General features: G+C 44.0%; 1 protein-coding gene across 2 annotated transcripts in view; it reads right to left on the bottom strand.

Annotated features, from left to right (window-relative positions):
• PDE6C (phosphodiesterase 6C) overlaps positions 1 to 21,065 on the bottom strand; it is a 45,562-nt gene that overhangs the window by 12,670 nt on the left and 11,827 nt on the right. For both annotated transcript variants that reach the window (XM_086680396.1, XM_025918449.2), the window contains exons 8-15: positions 19,384 to 19,431; positions 16,739 to 16,888; positions 16,013 to 16,156; positions 14,664 to 14,732; positions 9,587 to 9,733; positions 9,240 to 9,347; positions 8,732 to 8,841; positions 2,975 to 3,062 (exon numbers count right to left, since the gene is read on the bottom strand). In XM_086680396.1, coding sequence (XP_086536522.1) covers positions 2,975 to 3,062; positions 8,732 to 8,841; positions 9,240 to 9,347; positions 9,587 to 9,733; positions 14,664 to 14,732; positions 16,013 to 16,156; positions 16,739 to 16,888; positions 19,384 to 19,431 — 864 coding nt within the window. The remainder of the gene's footprint in view (positions 1 to 2,974; positions 3,063 to 8,731; positions 8,842 to 9,239; positions 9,348 to 9,586; positions 9,734 to 14,663; positions 14,733 to 16,012; positions 16,157 to 16,738; positions 16,889 to 19,383; positions 19,432 to 21,065) is intronic.

The following is a 21,065-nucleotide window of genomic DNA, read 5'->3' as shown; positions in this document are numbered from 1 at the left end:
TTTTCCTGAGGATTGTGCTGAAAACCTGAGGTAGGGACAGGTGCACCACCACAAGAGAAGGGACCATGTCCCAGCTCATTCTGGCGGGGCCCCCACTTGCTCAGCTGGTTTCACTAGCTCACAGAGAGTCTATGTTCTCTCCTACTATTACAACAGCAGTAAACATATAAATTCCCAGTAGTACATCCAAATAGGTAGGAATGACTCCAATTCATCCTGATTAGAGCTTCCTGGTGAGGTGAGGCAGGAGAACATATAGGCTATTCTAGTCTTCAGTGTGGTACCTGTGACACCCGTGGAGGAGACTGCTAACGTGTTCATGACTCACTGTGACCATACACTGGATATTTCATTGCTTCTTCACTCCTTTTATAAGATGGGGTTGGTATGAAAAAGCATAAAGAGGATTATCACAAACTCTGTCAAGTGTTTGGAATAATAACAGGGATCTGTTATTTATGCTGAGCCATTTGTGTTGTCATTTCTACAATACATTGTAGCATTAAGATGTATGCTCTTTCTAATCTGACTAGCGAGCTTTCCATCTATTCCCTCAGGGGAAAGGGTTGACTGCTGTCTGCTTTGGAATGCTGGTGGTTCTTAACCCTCAGAACGGTGAATCCCAATCTACTGGGATATAATGACATTTTAAGGCAAAGCTTCATAATATACAAAACAAAATACCAAAATTGTTATCTAAATCATGAGGATTTCCCTTATTTAAATGCTTTTAATGCAAATATTTTCTTTATACAAAAAAAGTAAATAAAAGAGCAACATTGTTTCCCAAAGTGTAAAAAGAACATTTGATGGCTAAAAATTTTTTTTTTTTTTTTTTTAGCGTTCCATTTGCCTGCTCATAAAAATCTCTGTGATTGCATTGCCTGGTGACTCTATTTACAGGCCTTCTAAGTCTGCAATTAGCAGGTTGGATAGCATGGTAGACAAGTCCTTGCCAAGGTGGTATGGATTACCGAGATGCAGTATGCCTTTTGAGAAAGAATAATAAGCCTTTATACAGCCATCAAAACCAGTTCAGACTCCAGAGTAAATAACATTTAAAAAATTAGGATGGAAAGCCACAAGTCCATTATAAACCCTTAAATCCCAGAAAGGAAAAACATAGGAGTACTGAGTACCACCCAAACATTTGTTTGAACTCACGACACTGAGGTCAAGACCTGAGCTGAGATCAAGAGTCGGACACTTAACAGACTGAGCCCCCAGGCGCTCCTTGGCTGAAGTTTTTAAATATATTTTGCTTTAGTAGGTAAATGTAAAATTAAATAATAAATTATATTTGACAGTACCTGTTTACGATGTCACATAATCAGTGACACCACTGATTATGGAAAGTGGAGAAAATTCTTACTCTAAAATGTAAGATTGTCCCAACCAGTAAGAAAAAGACTCATAAAAAATTAAATAATAGCAATTTACTCTTATCTTCCCAAACTACTTTCAATTCCACTCCTTTTAATTTTCATAGAACAGATATTACCATCATTTTTATGTTATAAACCCTACTGCAGGGAGAGGCTCTGGCTATCCACCAGAATTATTAGCAGTCTTATTAAAATGCAGATTCCCGGGCCAGAATCCCTGAGAACCCCATCAGTAAGTGTGAAATAAAGCCCAGGGTCTGTTTTTAACAGCCTGAGTACACTTGCCTGGTGAATTCTGATGCACTTGTCCGGGTCCCTCTCTCTGGGCGTGGCATCAATCACAGGTGATAACAACACTCAAGTATTGGGGTGCCTGGGTGGTGCAGTCGGTTAAGTGTCCAACTCTTGATTTCAGCTCAAGTCATGATCTCACAGTTTGTGAGATCCAGCCCCATGTTGGGCTCTGGCCTGTCAGCTCAGAGCCTGCTTGGGATTCTCTCTCTCTCTCTCTCTCTCTGCCCCTCCCTCGCTCTCACGCGCTCTCTCTCTCTCTCAAAAATAAATAAATAAACTTTAAAAACAAACAAAACACAGTCAAGTACATTTTTTTCTTTTTCCAACTTTTGGCCTGATCTCTCTGCCTTACAAGTTTCCCCACTTGGCTTCTCATTACTTGGGAAAATGTAGTGTTATCTCTGAATTTAGACATATTTCTGTATGTTCCTTCCCTGAGACTTTAATAAAATGTTATCACAGAAACAGAAAAGCTCCACTCCCAGAGGGCTTATTTCTCCTGAGCATGTGTGATTCTAAACAAGGTCTCTGCTATGACAAAATTGTTCCCCTCCATCTAATAAAGCCTCATTTAATTAGTTTTGGTTTGGAACTTTCTCAAGAGATTTTTTTTTTAAGTCTCACTAGATTATATCCACAACTTTTCCACAAGCCTATATACCCCTTAAGTAAAAGTGTTAAAAGGAAGAATGATTGCTACCTATGGAATGTTCGTAGTACCTGACGTGTGCAAATCCAAGTGAATTCAAGACCACGCCCAAGCCACTTCCAGCCCAAAGCTGTCGGTGACCCCGCCCCTCTGCTCTCCTATGCCACGCCCACTCCTGAATGTGGCCTCTCCCTGTCTCTCTGATGCCAGTTGTCTGTCCCTGTCTTGTATCCTGATTTCATGCTTGCCTCCACTACCAAAGCTTGCCTTCCTCAAAGATACGGACAATTCCTCACAGTGCGTGCCCCATGAATAAGAAAATCACTGGCTACCTAGCCTCGTTTCCCCTTTCCATGGATATACACGTTAGGGTGCACAGAGCCCTCTCACGTCCACCGTAAGCTTTTGCTTCTCTCTCCACAGACCCGCTGAGATTTTGCGACTTTCTATGCCTCGTTTCTATCTCAGCTCCTTCTAACTTGGTTGCTCAAAAACTGTTGCAAAATAGCTATTTCTAGCAATTGACCTCAAAGAGAGTATAGACTGCCAACTGCCACGACTCAAGGCCATCCTCTTTCTAAGCATCTTCCGTGGGTTGGTGCTTTGATCCAGAGCTTCTGGCTGCCCCTGGGAAAGCCTCACGTACCTCATCCTGCAGTAGAGTCTTACTGTACTCCAGGTGGTGCCTCTCCAGAATGGAAGATCCATGAAGCTTTGCTAATGGAGATGTGGATCTAGGAGGAAGAGGATATACCATAATTTTAAAGACTACACATATGCCCATAGAGAATAGAGTCTTTACCCTCTGAGGATGTTTTCCATTTCTCCTTTCTCCCTGTCCTCTAATGGCTGTGAAATGGTCGAAAGTAACATATTGGAATAGATTTTTTAGGCTTAGAACACGAGAATACACTGTTAACAAATTCTTTAAAAAACCTAATTTGTTGAATGCATAAAATGACTGAATTATTTAAATTAGGAAGTTTGGTTCATCCACTGCATCTTTCAGTTTAAAATCTTTAGGTTCCCTGGAGCTTATGGTAGTGGCCTATGACTTCCAGAACATGTAACAAGTCTGTTGAAGCCCCATCGACCATTTGCATGGAAAATGTTTATTAAGAATTTCCAGGAACCAAAATAAAAATGATTGTAAAGCAATCATTTCTTTCCTCCTCAAAGACAGGGACACAGAGTTTAAGTTAAAGTTCCCATTTGTTTTTTGTTTTGTTTTGTTTTTGAGACAGAGAGAGAGAAAGAGGGAGAGCCTGGGAGGGGCCGAGAGAGGGGGACAGAGGATCCCAAGCTGGCTCCTCACAGACTGCAGTGGGTCCAATGCAGGGCTCGAACTCACGAACCATGAGATCGTGACCCCAGCCAAAGTCTGATGCTCAACTGACTGAGCCACCCAAGTGTCCCTTGAAGTTCCCACTTGTTAATGATTAGGTCACAGCTTTATATAAGTGGGGACCTCAGTCTTTGATGCCTTGTCTTTCTTCAAGTCTTCCTGTTTAAGGAATGGGAAGCACCTGAAGATAAAAAGGTAGAAAGAGGAAGTGATGGAGAGAGGCTAAGGTCAAAGGCCTACACAGATAATGTGAAGACTTTGCTATAGAAATACAGAGTGAATAAATAATTTGAAGGGAGGAAGAAATCAGAAATACGGGTGGGAGCCTTAGTAGAGAAGTTTCATCTTATTTCAGCAAGAACAGAACTTTAGGGAGTAGAGGAGACAGTAACAGGTCACGAACAAGTCTGGTAAACCAAATGCTCCAGTTAGGGAACAATCAGACTATGCCTGAGCAATATTATAATTGATCATAATTTTAGCACATACATACATACTCTGTGTCAGCACTGGAGATTAAAAAAAAAAAAAAATCAAAGCTTGATTCCAGTCAGAAAAGAGTAGTATCTTTAATTCCTTTATTTTTATTTATTTATTTATTTTTTAACGTTTATTTATTTTTGGGACAGAGAGAGACAGAGCATGAACGGGGGAGGGGCAGAGAGAGAGGGAGACACAGAATCGGAAACAGGCTCCAGGCTCTGAGCCATCAGCCCAGAGCCCGACGCGGGGCTCGAACTCACGGACCACGAGATCGTGACCTGAGCCGAAGTCGGCCGCCTAACCGACTGCGCCACCCAGGCGCCCCTAATTCCTTTAGTTTTAAAAATACCAGTCAAAAAAGGTTTCTGGGAGTTAGAGATACACCCAGTCTCAAAATAACACCTCACAGATTACTTAATACAAAGGAGAAAATGTACCTTTACATAAAGAGATCTCCTGGATATCACCCATAAATAATTTAACTAAACCTCATAAATAATGGGACAAATTGCTCTCATGGGCCTCCTGAAGAGCTGAGAAGGGCACAACATCATCAATGTAGAGTTCCTGCCAAAAATGTTTACTCTGGGCGTAAACTGAGCCTGGGTGGCTCAGTTGGTTAAGCGTGTGACTCTCGATTTTGGCTCAGGTCATGATCTCGCGGTCCGTGAGTTCGAGCCCCACGTCGGGCTCTGTGCTGACAGCTTGGAGCCTGGAGCCTGCTTTGGATTCTGTCTCCCTATCTCTCTGCACCTCCCCTGTTCACGCTCTGTCTCTCCCTCTCTCTCAAAAATAAATAAACATTTAAAAATTTTTAAAAAATAAAGCAAATTTCAGAGAAGTTATTAAAAGTTTCAATGGGATATTGAGGGGAAAAAATGTTTAAATCACACCATCCGTCAAGAATTCTCTGTATTTTGGATGTCTGGCAACAGTAAGCTTCAAGTATGGAAAATAGCCAGTGTAGACTGTGATACTATCCAGGCACTCAGGGAGAAAATAACCAAAGGAGAGAAACTCAAGCAACAGAGATTATGGTATGGCTTGACTATTGAACCTATCAGTTTCCCTGGAACATTCCCCCAGAATGATTTTTGAAAATTAGAACTCCAGCAAGGGGCAGTGTTGGTAAAGAAGCACTAAGGGGTTCTTTTACGGTAGACTAGTAACATCCCAATTTCCTGAAGAAATTTGAGGATTGTAGTACGGGGGAACACCACTGTCAGTATCCCCTGGAGAATTCTGAGGTAGCGGAGGAGACGATTAAAGACTGGATCCAAGTAAATTTTACCTTAAAATGTAAGAAGAAGAAAATGGCACAATCTGTAGATGACAGAACAGGAAGATTGACCTTTATCTCTGAAACAGTTTAAACTGTTTTGGAGTTTGTGAGCGCTTACAGAATAATCACAAGGAGATTCCAGAGGTTTACAAGGAGAAAATGATGCCAAGTTGATGTTATGGCACCTTCTGTGACAGGGCTGGTGGGAGCGGAAAGCCAGGACCTCATGTGTCTGGATTTCAGCCAGGTAATTGACAGGACACCTCAAGATATCTTCGGTACAAGCCAGAACAGCAGAGCTCAATGAGCATACTTAATTGGCTGTCTTCAACCCTGGGGGTACGTTTCCAGCCCTGGGCCCCGAAACAAGACCCTTGCTCTTGTCCTGATGCATAACATTATCAGAGACTTGAATGAATATTGATGGAAATCATGAGTAACTTTCCAATGACAGAAAACTGGAAAAAAACAGATAATCCACTGGCTGACAGAGCGTGACAAATGAAGACTTCAAATAAGAGTGGAATAAAGAATCAAATTAAGAAGATGAAATTTAATGAAGATTAAATATAAACCACTTCAGGTCCTATCTGGATTACTGTGTTAAATTCCAAGACCTGCATTTAAAGAATGACATAAAAACACCAGACAGGATTCACAGAAGAATAACAAATAAAATTACATGTGTGGAAACTGTTATATACGAAATGATTCAAGTAACCTGCTGTGTTCAACCAGGAAAGGCTGGGGGAAGTGATAATTCTCCTTAATATGAAGGAATGACCTGTGGTTGAGAAATTACATATATTCTAGCAGCTCCAGAGACCTGAACCAGGACAAACAGATGTTCTCGGGAGACCGATTTCAGTTCAGTATCATGAAAAACGTCCAACCGTTAGAATCATCTACAAATAGAACTGTCTGCCCCGTGGGCCATTATGGGAAAAAAATCATATGTGGACTCAAGGAAATGGGGAAGGAGGCAGTAGAGAGGAGAGGTCTGCGTTGAATGGGGGATGAGATAAATTCTAAAATTCTTTGTATTTTTGTCCCAATAACATCCTGTATTTCTTCAGGAACAGGATGGGGGAGAGTAAAAAGGCAGAAAGACAAGAGGGGTGAGAAACTAAACAAGGAAAGGGGGTAAAATGAAGAAAGAAATCCGTAAGCTTAGAAATGAGGGAAGCAGAAAACAAACTGGCTAGCAAAGTGAAGTGAACACAGGAGCACAAGAGAACTGGAGGGAATAATAGAAATGTGAAAATGGCCAGGTTTTTAGGGCATTGTCAGAGGGTAGGCTAGGGCTGGGGGATAAGGATGGAAACCAGAACCAAGAGGGCCAGACATGTTGGAGACAAGAAATCAGACCAAGGGCACAAGGAAGTGGACTCCAGCCGGGAAGTGGAGTCATCTCTGTCCCTGCTGCTTCAAGTCACCCTAGGCAGTGACCTGATTTGTAGCCATCAATGTGAGAATAATAATACTGTTTTATTCAACCTTGTAGTGAACTGCTTTTGCCAATGTAATGTCTCCATGTTTTTGTGGGCTCCTGAGCGGCCTCCAGAACAATAAGGATGTGAAGAGACTCATTGAGCATCACTACTGAAGGACAGTGAGCAGAAAGACCGTGTTTGATCACAACGGTGCAGTGGAGCTACCAGAACCAGGAGCACATCTGTGCTCAGGTGCCTGCGGTGGGGAAACCCGTGCACGGGTCCCAGGCCTTCCACGGCCACATATTCCTGCTGTCCGGTCTACGGAGAGAAATGCTGGGAGAAGTTCAGCGTGCCCCCCCCCCCCCGCCAGCTGACAGCCAGGGGGACCCACACAGACTCTGAATGCCGGACCAGAGCAGAGACCTCAAATGTGGCTGCATCCTTCCTACAAACTGGAGGCCAGACACCACATCCAATGTGGCTGCTTCCTTTCATGTAAGGCAAATTGGACTTCACCTTTTGGAGCTTGTTTCTTCATCAGTAAAAGGTGGAGTGCAGCAAAGATTAAATGAGACGATGAGTGTCAAGTTCTTAGCCTGGGTCAGCTCACGATAGGGGCTATAAATGTGAGCTCCTTTGGAGCTGAATTGGCTAATGCACCAGTGATCCGAGGAGAGGAAGGGGACCCGGCGACTGTCAGGAGACTTGTGTGCGAGGTACAGAATAGCCAACGTGGGCCCGAGTCTCTCGGGAGGAAGACATCCCTTGCCCGAAACCAGAGTGCCATTCCTCTTTTCAAGGCAAAGCCCCATAGGTGAGAAGTCACTGCTCACGATGTGCTTTTCACTCACTGAACACATTTTTCTTAAGCACCTACTATGTAGTTTCGTCTACATGTGATTTCATTTGATTCCCACAAGTCTTTGCGGGTAGATATTGTGCCCATTCTACCGTTAAGAAATTGAGTCTCAAATAGACGAAGGGATGTGCCCCAAGCTGCCTCAACCAGGAAGTGGTTGGACCCCACAAGCCCAGACTCCAAAGCTTGTTGTCTCTAGAATACCTAGTGCCTCCGGTAGCTAGTGTGTCAGAGGTGAGGATACAGTATCTAAGGCACACAGGGCATCCTAAAAGCCATTATCAAGGAGCAAGGCTGGCCATGGGCATTGCTGATGAATTTTGAAGGGTGTCAGTGACATAATAATAATACTTACTACTCATTTACTGCCAAGAGGCTACCATGATGTTCATTTGTTCATTTCATCTTTACAACGACCTTACCTATTAGGTACCATTATTATAACTCTTATTTTCCAGGCGAGGAAGTCGAGGCTTACAAAGTTTAAATGACTTGTGAACCCAAATCTGTCTGAGCTGAGAACCTGCACCCTTACTGTTTGCACGTTGTCGGGGCAGGAGAATAAGGTGCAAACCAGCTGAAGGACAGCTGGGGAGCAGCAGAGAAGCCAGGGGAAGGGAGGGGAGTGAGCCCAGGAAGAAACGCCCCCTGGCTTAAGCTGGGGGCTACACAGGTGTATACAAGTGTAAGCCCAAGGCCTGTGCACTTTCATATACGAATCTGATACTCTGGCTAATCAAGTTGAAGAAAGGAGGAGTGAAGGCATTTACAGGCAGAGCAGGGCATGCCTGGAAGTGGAAACCCAAGGGCAAGGGGGCTGCAGGGCTGCAAGCTTCCCGGGAGAAAGCAGACATTATCATGAGGCTGAAGCTCAGAAAGAACAGAACATGGCCCTGAGAGTCCTAAATGTGATGAAGAGTTGCTGACAGGGCCAAGGGACAGAGACAAGTTCTCTTCTCCCCCGAGGTGCCTTCAAACATCATCAGTATATCACTTACTTCATCTGATACAAATTATTGGTGCCTCTGTGGTCAATGTCATGGCAGAAAGCAGCAGCGAGCATGGCAAAGGCTTCAAGATCCGTATAGTATTTCTTTAGTCTCCCTGTCTAAAAGAATATATGTATATACATTTACTTAGATAAATACACCTCCGAACAAGTGCAGTGAAGCCTGCCTGCAAAGGAGAAGACGGCCTGTCGTGTTTTTAGACCAAGTTGGCTTAATTTCTTGCATATTGCAGCTCCTTCTGGGCAATTACAAAACCCAGCAGGTAACCAAATTTTCCTTTAAAGAGGTAAGTATGTGAATGTCAAGGTGATAATCCAGCCCCATGCCCAGGGATACCCATGTTCCCTGGCATCATCCACAGGGAAGTTTGGGATTTACAGGATTGTGTCCACGAATCCAAAATTACTGACCTAAAATGGTGGACCGTATCCACTTCTCATCATGCCTAAGAGGGAAATGTGTGGGTTGACAATTATTTACAGCTCTCTGCACCTACCATCAGCAAGGTAAACATGGTCTGCCCCACATTGAACCCGTGCCTCCAGTTGTGGTAAGTGATGGACCGGTACCCTTTTCTCACGGTGTACATCCACCTGGTAAGAACCTGTCACCCAAAGAAGACAACACCGTTCAGACTTTGGAATAGAATTCTAAAGGTTACAAGGTCTGTGACAATCTTATCTAAAAAGATAGGTTGGTCTTGTTGACAGGGTTTAAGCTGATATATTTACAAAGTTAATAATAATTGAAAATCCTAACTGAAGTTAATCTTTTGAACCACGGGACACATTAGCGAGTACAGCAACAGAATCACACAGTATTTTAAATTAAATGCGATCTGACCTCTACGGGTACTTTGAATTTCTCCACCACGTTTATTTCAAAGAAGAGTCGCAGCCCACACCTAATCAACTCGTGCTCTGTGATGGGGAAGTCACTGAAGCGGAATTCGTACAGGTCCACCATCTGTGGGTCTGGCAAGTCCTCTTTCTGTTGGGACAAGGACAGATGGTTTCAGGTTACATGCATCTTCTTTCCCTTTGGTCTCACACATCCAGCCCTGGGCGTAAAACAAAATTACCACGAAAGGATACCGCACGCAACCCCACTGAGCCTCAGTGGGACCGGCTCTGGGGGATGCGGTTTACGTGTGTTATTATCCTCACAACAAACCTGCACAATTATCCCCATTTCCAGATGGTGACACTGAGACTCAGCTATATTAAGAAACTTTCTGAGTTTCAATTCCAAATCCATCTCCAGTGGCTGTTTTCTTTCTTTGCTGCTAAATGAAATGTTTAGTTGCAGCAGCCTTACCCGTTTTCAGTACTCGACTTTATTTTCCTATTCAAGAAATGTTTAGTAAATAGTATGCGATCACTTAATTCATTTCTATTGTATTCTTTTTTTTTTTTTAGTTTTTATTTTACATATATTTATTTTTGAGAGACAGAGTGTGAGCAGGGGAGGGGCAGAGAGAGAGGGAGACACAGAATCAGAAGCAGGCTCCAGACTTCTAGCTGTCAGCACAGAGCCCGATGCAGGGCTTGAACCCACGAACCGTGAGATCGTGACCTGAGCCGAAGTCGGACGCTTAACCGACTGAGCCACTCAGGCGCCCCTTTTTCTATCGTACTCTTTACATGCTCAATAGACTGTGGGCACCACAGTGTGGGAGCACACGTGTCTTATTTGCTGCGGTAGCCCAGAGTTGGCAGGGCCTGTCCCAGACAGGTGCTTGGGACATGTCTGTGGACTGAATGAACAAATGCTCTGTGGTGCTCTGGTACACCTGCAGACACCTCACTTACCCCCACACCTTGTTAGGATTTAGGACTGTAGATAGGTTAGAGAGTGAACTCAGCACATGAGTATTGACATGGCTGAGGAAACAAAATTATGGATCTTGCCCTTAAAGAACGCGGTCTATTGAAATGGTTATACAGTACAGATCATTGAAAAGTGAGAGCTTAGAATACTCACAGAGCATAACATCCAGGGCCCAGGGCTGGGGGAGAAATTGAAGGCAGGTTGGAAGTGGGATTGAAGAAGGAGAGATTCAGGAAGCATGTGAGTTCATATGATTTGTTGGAAGGCAGGGAGGAGGAAATCCCAGGGGAGGAGAGAAAGCGCCAGGAGGGAGAAGTTAGCAAGAGCTATGTGGGTCCACGTACAGGAGCAATTCAGTGCATTGGGTATTTACTGAGCCCGTGCTGAGTCCTGTGCACTGTGCTAAGGCCATGTCCCTCAGCAAGTTTAAGGTCTCCCAGGGGATAGTTCACGTTCTACTCTATGCAGATTTCAATACCAAATGGTATATGGTTGTTTTAAGTAAAATTATGGATTTTCATCCCCTAACCCCTGAGTCGGAGTTGACTTCTCACACCCTTGTCCTTCTCTCTGTTCCCCAGGTCTCCCAGTGACCTCCTGTGATCCCCTCTCATCAGTCTACTCTTGGACTGGTCACTTTAGGCAGAGACTTTTTTTTCTTTTTCCCTGAAAAGCAACGGTTTGGAGCCAGGAGACTAGTGTTCAGTTCTGGGTTCAGATTAGCTACATCTCCCAGACTGAACTAGCCTGTGAAATGGGAACAATAACAGTAACATTGTTGTTTTCATTGTCTAGCAATGCCAATTTCATCTGCAAGTGCCACAGAGAATTAAGGAGGATTCAATTCACAAAACTTTTCTCTATTTCTCACAGGACCCTGCTATGTCCTTGGCTACTCCTTGTCATTTTCTTTCTCTCTCCAAACCTTCCCGGCTTCCTTGCCCATGTGAGTTCTTCTGTTTCTTTCATTCATTTATTGTTTATTCATTTAACAAACACTTACTGGTTCCTATGTGTGTTGTAGCCATTATGGATGAATAAAGTAGACATTATCATTGCTCCTGAAACATGCATTCTCACAGAGAGGCAGACAATAAGCACATCTTTTAAAAATCAGAGTAAGAGAAGGTTCATGGGCTGGGGTGGAGAAAACTCCATGCCACACAGACTCCCCACTAGAGGCTGTCTCAGTCTTACAGTTTGGAGAGTGAAGATAAAATGTGAAAGTGCTTTTTAATGCTTTTAGGCTCAGTCACACTAAAGTGTAAATGTGCATTTTAGCAGGAAACGAAGGAAGAGGTTAGCGGAAGAATGACTCCCAGATCTCATTTGCAGTAACAGGCAATCCAATAAGATAGTAGTTTAGTACAAAGATGATAGGTTTTGAAGAACAGCCATTTAAAACTCTGTGACACAGAGAGTTTGTAAGAACAAGGGCTTTTGGTTAGTCCGCTAAGTGGGAATTCTGGGCACCCCAAGGCCAGTTTTCACCTCCCTGAGGAATCACACAGTTAAGCTGCTACCCCAACTCGGCCATGAAATGGCTCTGATGGCCACCTGTGTTGAGGCTGGTTTGCTCTGTCTGTTCCCAGAAGGGTCCCCCTGGGCCCCTGAGCAGGCCACTTCACGGGGTACCAGGCGGTCATGCTGCCCCGCCTTCCCGCTGGGCCTCAGGGCTCCTCCCCTGTGCTCCCTGGGGCTCTGCTACACCAGCTGGCCTGGGGTTCTCTAAGACAATGTGCTCGCTTGTGTCTCCAGGCCCCCGTTCTGTACCGTCTTGCTTCCCCTTCTCACCTCCAGCCACCCCCAAAACCCTTATCTGCAACTCCTGCTTTCCCATCAAGCCTCATTGCCACGGCTATTGTCTCATATTCGACCGCCGTCTGTGAGCAGAATCAGGCCCTTGGCCTCCCCGGGGCCGTTGGTGCCCACAGTCTATGAACTCGTCCATCTGGGGCAGTGTCACTGTTTGTATTTTATCTCCCCAGTAAATGGGGCCTCTTGAACCAGATAAGACCAGACCACACTACCTTTTGTCCTCAGGATGCAGCGCAGCTCCTTGTATTATAGTACCTCTCGATAACTACTGCATGAATGAGAAAAAACTGAATTAAGGATGAGTGACGAAGGTCCTTCTTTGGGAAATCCTCTCCAGATCTACGGCGTGGCGATCGCGAGCTGCAGGGCCTCCTGATTTGTCTTGGAAAGGAGGGAAGGTAGGGGGATTTCTTTCCTCATCAGCGCACCCCTACCCCAGTCCTCCTCATAAAACAAAACTGCAGTTGGCATCCTGACACTGTAGAAATTCTCTAGTTCTCCACCTAATGGACGAAGGTCCTTACATTGAAGAAGCAACAAAATGGGCAAAGAACCAGTAGCTTTACAAGGAAGTGGACTGTTTTGAATGTAAAATCTGCTCCAGGCTTGTCCCAAATCATTACTGCATAAAACTGAGGAACTCAAAACACAATCAAATATTGCCGAGTTCTCCAAAAGTCATGCGTTTCCCCTTGCCATGATTGCATCTTCACTGCAAACATTCTTGCTGTGTAACTAATTAATCGGCTATAAGGTAATTTTTGCCATAAAAATAAAATCACAAAAAAAATGAGAGGGACATTCATTAAAAAGGATGTAACATAAAACATGTAACATTATGTAACATCTTTATGTAACATAAAAAAATGAATAACACAATAAAAGAGACCTTATTGTAAAATTTTTTTAAAAATTTGAATATATTTAGAATGTATAGTGTAGATTCATGGCAGTACTGTGTCAATAACTGATTTCATTCTGTGGATTGAACCTCAGTGCTTGTCTTCAAAGTCTTTCATTTAGAGTATTACACTCTTTTTTTTTTTTTCTTGTTGATTTGTCTCCTCCTTTGGCATCACACTTTCTTTCTTTCACTAAAATTTCTTCCTTTGTTAAGAGAGGCATCAGTTTCCAAATACTAGGTTGCATATTTGCAACAGAGCTCTGTATTGTGCTGTGAAAGCCTTCTACACCGTTGTTTGCTCCCGGCAGATTGTCCCGTGTCTGCTGATAGACGTTCCTAAGTTCTATGGGGAATGTGGAGGAAATGCTAAGGTTGTAATGCGTTTGTAACTGAGCTTTGGCCATTATGACTGGCATGTTACCGTTGTCTAGTACAGCCTGGTGCGCAGTCTGGCTTCACATTCTACTCCACACTTCCAGTGAGTTTATCACTGTATTTTCTATCAAGTCCGTATACGGAGTTGTCATCACCCCCTACTTTAAGACCACCCCGTGTACTTGTCACAGCATAGACCACTATGAGGGCTAGCTGAGGTTCATACAGACCATTATGAGGGCTAGCTAAGGTTTATATAGACAATTGTGAGGGTTAGCTGAGGTTTACATAATATAAAGACGAGAGTTTTACTGATAACTAGCTTCAGTAGATTAACTCTGCTGAAGGCAGTCAATTCATCAATGAAGAAAGCAAACCAAACTGTCAAAAGACTTTTCTTTTTTACAGAAAAACTGCCTTACAGATCACTTAGTTATGTGGCAAAAATATTTGCCACGAAATGGTTGTGGCAAAGATGTCTACAGCAAAGAAGTTTCGGGCAAAACTACGTAGAACCAAATATAGGATTAATAACAGGAAGAGAAGTTATTTCAACCATTTCAACTGGTGGCAACAAGAGGAAAGAACCACATTCCTCCCAGTTCCAGAAAACAGAAGCGAGTGCTGGCAGAGGACAATTGTGCCTTGAAGGGTCTTTGTTCTACTGTAATTCTGTCATGTCTTCCGGGGTGACCACAGTGTCATCCAAAACTATCAAAATAAACGAGGCCACGACATGCCTAGAATCTGTGCCTGCGTTCCTTTACGCAGAAGCCTAGTTTTTGATTCTCTATTATCTTTATGGATTGGACTGTAGGGGGCACGAGGAGGAAAAAAATGCAGAGAACTAAAAGGTCACTCTTTATAAGAAACCTCTTTTCTTTTTAGCCTTTAAAGGTGACAGAGAAGGGGAAACTCTTACATGAGAAATGAGAACATGTATCCTAATATATTTTATTTAAGCGGCGTTAAGGATAGAAGTAAAACACTTACCAAAATTGTGACAAGTTGTTTTTCTTCACAGTCTTCAATTACATCTATATTTAACTTCTCTTTAATTTTCTAAAATGTAAAAGCAATTGAAGTGTGAAATTCCCATAAAGTAAATTTCTATCTGACTCCTCTACTCTCAAAATCAGTTTAAATGTATTTAAAATATGCTGTAATGAGTTCTTTGCAAAGATGTATTCTAGGTACAAAAAAGACCTATAGCATTGATTATGAAGAATTTTCTCCAAAAAAAATAATGTAATGAATTTTTTTTTATTTCCTGAAAATGTAACAGTGGCTGTCAGAGAGAGAGAAGGGGAGACAGAGAGAGAGAGAGAGAGAGAGAGAAGTGGGTTATTTATATGTAGGCAAGAAAGAGAGAAAAATGAGTGGCTTATATTTGTTTTTCTATTAGTTTATGGAAATTTCTCTTCATCCTCCTCAGGTTTTCTCATTTTTAACATCTCAACTGTCAAATAAAATTTCTCTTAATCCTCAAGCAACTCAGCAAAACCAAGACCAGAAAAAACAAAACCCACCCCAAGAAAACTACACCTACACACACACTCTGAAAACCAGGGAAATAAAAGGAATAGAGATAGGGGATGTGTGATATTTTCCCTTCATTTGGTGGTGATTAGAACACTGTTAATAAATATCTATCTACTTGCTTCCCCATCATCCATGATATTGGTCTTGGCCACATTTGGCCAATGAGAATTTTAGTGAATGTGCCATGAGGGAAGACTTGAAATGAGCTTGCACAGTTTGGCTTGCTCTCTTGCACCTATGACCTCACCATAAGAAGAGCATTTATCAAGTGGCTTCTGGGCAAGAAGGATGAGGTATGCATAGAGCAAACCAAACTCACAGCTTAGAGCCAAGCCCAACTAGAAATCAGTTGAAGACTAGTCAACCCACCAATGCATGAGTGAAAAAATAGATGTTTAATGTTGTATACCACTGAGATGTTATGGTTGTTATACATGGCAATGTATATGGCAATAACTGACTGATACACTTCCCTTCCTGGAAATATTTTTTCCTTGCTAACGTACTTGGATCTAGATGTCACTCCTCCAGCTCCTACAGACCCAGGAGTTGAGTTGTTGTTGTTGTTTAAGCAAAGTGCTATTCCAACCAAGCAGCCAAGAAGTCCAATAAGGCTCTGTGTCCACTGGGCCACCCAGGTCCGCAGCCCCCACCCCACCCCCCACCAATCTCCTTGTCTCCTCCTCCTTAGCCTAGGACTAAACCTATTCTCATTTGTCAGACCTCTAAGTAATTAGGCGAATTCCAGGAGCTGTGCTTAGATGCCACCTAATGTCCACAGGACTGAATTTCCCACTTACCAGAATAGACTTGACTTCATCAGGAGTAGCTTTGGTCTGGCTCATGAGCATTTCCTGAGCTATATCCTTTCTGTTTTCTAGCTTATTCATTTTATCATAGGTGTCAGTATTTAAAAGAGACCATCCAAGAAATTGTGTGAGAGTCTGAAATGGATAAAATGTGATTCAATTCTCTAAAACTGAAAAACTGATTTGGAGGCAACCATCTACATTCTTTCCTCTCAATCAATCTCCCTTCTACCATCAACAATTCAGCTTCGTATTTCAATCTAAGAACAAAAACGTACTAATAATCAGCCCCAGACAATGAAATTGGCTAATCCCTTGCTTTTCAAAGTGCACCAGGCACCGTGAATATTTTATTAGAGCAAAAGAATTACAATATCCAGTAGAATAAAGCACAGCCTGAAACTCAGAGGATTGAGGGTGACAGCAAGAAACGTAAGGAATAGAAGGGGTGGGGAAAGGAGATAGAAAATTTCTGTCCAGTTGCCTAATATTGTAAAGAATTTTGATTAAGCCAAAGTTCAAGCTCTGGAAGAAAATGTTGCAGTTTACAGAAGCCAGGAAACAGAAATGACACAATAACCACATATTGACCGCAAACATATGTGACTCATGCCTTAATGGCCCTTCAAAAATATCACTCCAGAATAACAAATAATTGCGCCACCTCTATTGTTTCATGAATTTCATTTGTCTCCATTAGTTTATCATTGCACTTACCTCAGTAATGTGTTCATCATATTCATCAAAAGGTTTTCCATCTTTCCTATTGTAAAATGTAGCTACTCCCACAATATCTTCTTTCTTGTTGACAATAGGCAGGGATAAGACATTTTTAATGACCCAGCCAGTTTCATCTACAGGTCCTTTCTACAAACAGGAAGGACATTTAGATTATTTTCTTAACTTTTAATTTTGAAATACCTATAGATTCACAGGATGTTGCAAAAGAAATGTATAGGGAAGCCGCAGGTACCCTTCACCCAGTTTCCCCAGAGGTAACAGCTTGTGTAACTGTAGTGCACCATCAAATCCAGGAAATAGATACTGATACAATCCATGGATCTCAGTCAGATTTCACTAGGTTTATGTGTACTTATTGTGTGTGTGTGCATGCGTGTGTGTATTTCTATGCAAGCTCATCACATGTGTACATATGTGCTCCCACCACTAGGATCAAGATAGAGGACTAATGGAGCATCACAGGCTTCCCTGAACTACTACCCTGTCGTAGCTACCTTCCCCCAACTCTGGTTATCTTTAAGGAAGAATAATCTAATCTCTATGTGAGCTGCACAATTCCTACACTGGGTCAGAAATTAGCTGGGACTATAGAGCCATAAAAGTGGTCTAGGCCATTTGATGCAGTGTACTGGAACCAAGTGTCTACACTGTAACAACCCTAACGGCTTCTCTTTTGCCCACCGCTATAAGGATCGGAAGCCTCAGTGTTCCCCATTCACTTTTTCTGTCCCCCAACACCTGCTTAACTAATTCCTTATATTAAATTCTCTCTGTTGAAATACCTAGTGTGGTTTCTGTGTTCCTGACGGATCCATCAAAACCGTCTTTTGTGTTCCCCTGTGATGTGCCAGGACCTGGGCTAGTTGCTGGGGCTACTAACCACAGGCCCTAATCTCAGGTTGATAACATTCTAGTGGGGGGATACAGACACAGAAGTTTAGGAGCATTTCTCAAAGTGTGGCGTAAGGTCAACGTGCAAGACTTTTTTTCTTTTTTTTCAAGCTTGTGTCATAATTTGAGGATGTGCATCTTAAATAAGCTCCCCGGGTAGCTCTTCTGCTTCCTTCAGCACAGTGAGCCGTCCCCAGAGGCCCAGGCTGGCCTGCCTCTCCTGTGAAGCTTTCTCTCACCTTTTCCACCCATACGGAACTTTTCTTTTTCAGAATTCTAACAGCACTTTTAGCCTGGAGCACACAAGGTAGCAGTTTAGATGATTTCCAAATGCTTCGGAGTTGTTGATTTTTGTCTGTGAGGCTATTTCCTAATCCTGTGGAAGAGCATTTCCTACACTGTTGGCTTCCATGTAAGTGAGGGGCCGGTGTTGGGCATATGACAGGTGCTCAATAAACAACTGCTTATTAGTTGGCGAGCTCGTCTTTATACTTGGAATGAAAAGCAGAGAAACCAAGCCTCAACTTGTTGTGTCCTGACATTCAAAGCTTTGGGGAAAAAGATTTGAGTGGTTCTCAAAATCTTTATCCTCGGAGCCATGCATGGCTGCCCCCAAATATCAGAGCAGAGTCCGGGCTCTCCCGGGCCAGCTCCCCCACCTCCCTGTTCCTACAAGGATTGCTTAGGGTCAGACACTTTAGAAAGTGCTTGCCCCCTTGCTCCTTCCTGTGTACTCTTCCCCGGCACCAGACTGCCATAAATGTAGGGGTCAGGGCCAGCACAGCATGGTCACAGTGAGGCTTTGGCTGCAAGGAGGGAGGAACAGGAGCAAACGCGCCATATGGTGTTTGTGTGTTTTCCACATCAGTGAGCAGAGGGACGAACAAGGAGATCCGAGGGAAACCTTCCAGGAAACAAAGCAGGCGCCCGTAGGTTTCCCCAGGCCCGGCTTGCGTCTGCTGCTGCTCGCACACCCCCCTCGCCCGAGGAGGAAGCCTGTCCAGCAGGCATAGCTGGGGCTCTGTGTGTGTGTGTCTGTGTGACAGACAGGAAGACACTGGTGGCTCTCTATTCCTGACTGGAACTAGGGCTCTAAGTGGATGTTTGTGACAATAGGGACACAGAACACGGACCAGAAGGCAGAAAGGGAGGGGCCGCAGAGATAGATGCGAGTTTCTCCCCAGCAGTCACGTGGGGAGGGGGTGGCAGAGGGGACAGGTAGGGAGGGGGATCCCAGGATGCTGCAGGAGGAAAGATAAGACCAAGAGTCTGACAGCAGGAGAGGCCCCCGAGGACCCGATAAATAGTTTTTCTTTTCTAATAAGCTGCAGGGAAGGGCCTGGGAAAACCAAAAAGGGCTGAATCCAGGTGGTAGACCTTGTGCAGCTGATCACTCCTGCAAAGAACACTTAGTGAGCACCTATGATGTGCCAGGTGCTGTCTGAAGCACTGAGTGACCAGGAGTGGGAGGGCATGGAGAAGGGCAGGGTCCCCCCGCTTCCCTGCCCAGTGCTGGGGTGATAAACACCCTGTCTCCTCTCATCCCCCTGCACCTCCCACCTCTTCTCCCTTCCCTGAAGAATCTGCTACTTGGTTGGTGACCCTGGTCCCTCCAGGGTGAATGGGACGTAAGCCTTGTGCGTGCCTCCCGGCCACCTGAGCACAAGGCAGACCCTGAGGATGGGGGAGGGGGCAGCAGTGATAGGAGGCCTGGTGGAGGGCAGAGTTACCTGAAAGGTGAAGTACTCATCTGCGGGGGCGTTCAGCATGTTACATATCTGTAAAGCAAGAGGACATGAAAGTCCTGAAACATCGTGCGGAGGGGGGACCACCAACCCACAGAGCAGTGTAAGAAAGGATGCATTTGAGGCGAGGGTTTCTTCTGTGGCTCTCCATGGTTTGCAGGCAAATTATTCACACTGAGCCACGGCTGGGCCAAATTTGCTAACAACACATTGAGGTTCTCTTCTGCTAATTAAGTCACTGTGTGACATTTAGCACAATCTCTGCTTCTGCCTACTCTTCCCAGCCTCTAAGGATTCTTCTTCCAAATTCAAAACTTTTAGCTGTTCAGACCAAGGAGTGGAGGAAGCTGAGGAGAAGGTCATTCTGCTGGGGCAGGGATGACAGAGATTCTGGGAAGGTTCTATTCCCTTCCTTCCTCCCTCCTTCCCTCCTTCCCTCCCTTTCTCCCTCCCTGGCCCAAGGTCAAGGATTTGCCAAGGGATTTGCCCAGGGCAGGACCGAGTCAAGGCACCCAGGGCTCTTGAGTCATAGAGTGCACCACGATATTACAGCAGCCCCCACCCTGCCCCGCCCAGGAATGCATTGTTCTGGCTGGGTCTGCTGAAATGTTTGAAATCATCCTCTAGGCTAGTGGTTCCCAGCCAGGGTGGTGTAGAGCATCTGATGGGTAGAGGGCAGTGATGCTGCTGAACATCGTACAGTGCACGGGATAGTTCCCCACAAGGAATTGTCTGGCCCCAAATGTCAATAATGTCAAATTGGAGAAAATCCTGTGCTAGACACAAAATATGTTTTTAGTAAGTCCTGCCTCTTGTAAGTGCATATGATAGGGTGATACCTTTGGGAGTGAAAGGGAGGACTATTGATAACTCAAGCACAACAGGTGTGCGTGGAAGCTGGCCCAGGCAAACTGGATGTATGTTCACCCTAATCATAATTAGAGTCCCAGGAAATGGCTCAAGCTCAATTCTCTGGAAATCACTTTGGGAATGCCAATTTGCCTAATGAGCAATTTTGTGAGAAATACCTTAAACTAGATTTACAACAGTTTGCCGCCAGTCTTGGGCTCTCAGAGAGCAGGGATGGGGCCCAGGGAAGAAGCTCCAATGTGGAAGGCAGCAGTGAAGCATGTGCAGTGGGTCTGTGATAGAACCAAAACCTGGCGGAAAATCCTCCCCTGCTTTGGGAATCAATCCCTTGGCACGTTGGTAATATGGCAAGTTGATGACTTGGCAAATTAACCATTCAATGAACTGGCTTTTGACACAATCGTTTACTCCAAGCTGATTTTTGGGGAAACCCTGTTTCCCTAGAAAACTGCCTAGGTGGCCTGCAAGGAAACAAAGGATGGGGGTCAATGGTCGAGCAATCTGGTTAGGTACAGACGCTGAAAAGTTGTGGTATCTGTGGACTCAGGAATGAATTGGAATGTTTTCGTCATTACTACTAAGTCAGGAGTAACATTTAAAAAACACTCCAATTATTTTGGAGTGATTTTGAAAACATGGTATTTGTTAGTGTAAAGTGCTGTTTATTCCTAAAAGAAATAAAATTGTTTTTTCTCTTCGTTTTCTTTTCTTCCCCTTTGGCATGTCTCTACCTAGAAAAAGGGATCATGTCACCTGTGTGAGGCCACCTGGTCCTGTACCCAGTGACCCCAGGGTTT

This window comes from Puma concolor, chromosome D2, assembly GCF_028749965.1.
Source record: "Puma concolor isolate L17-30 chromosome D2, mPumCon1.1.hap2, whole genome shotgun sequence".
In the NCBI taxonomy this organism is placed as follows: Eukaryota; Metazoa; Chordata; class Mammalia; order Carnivora; family Felidae; genus Puma; species Puma concolor.
The sequence above is the reverse complement of the archived record's forward strand: the minus strand, read 5'-3'. Positions and strand labels throughout refer to the sequence as shown.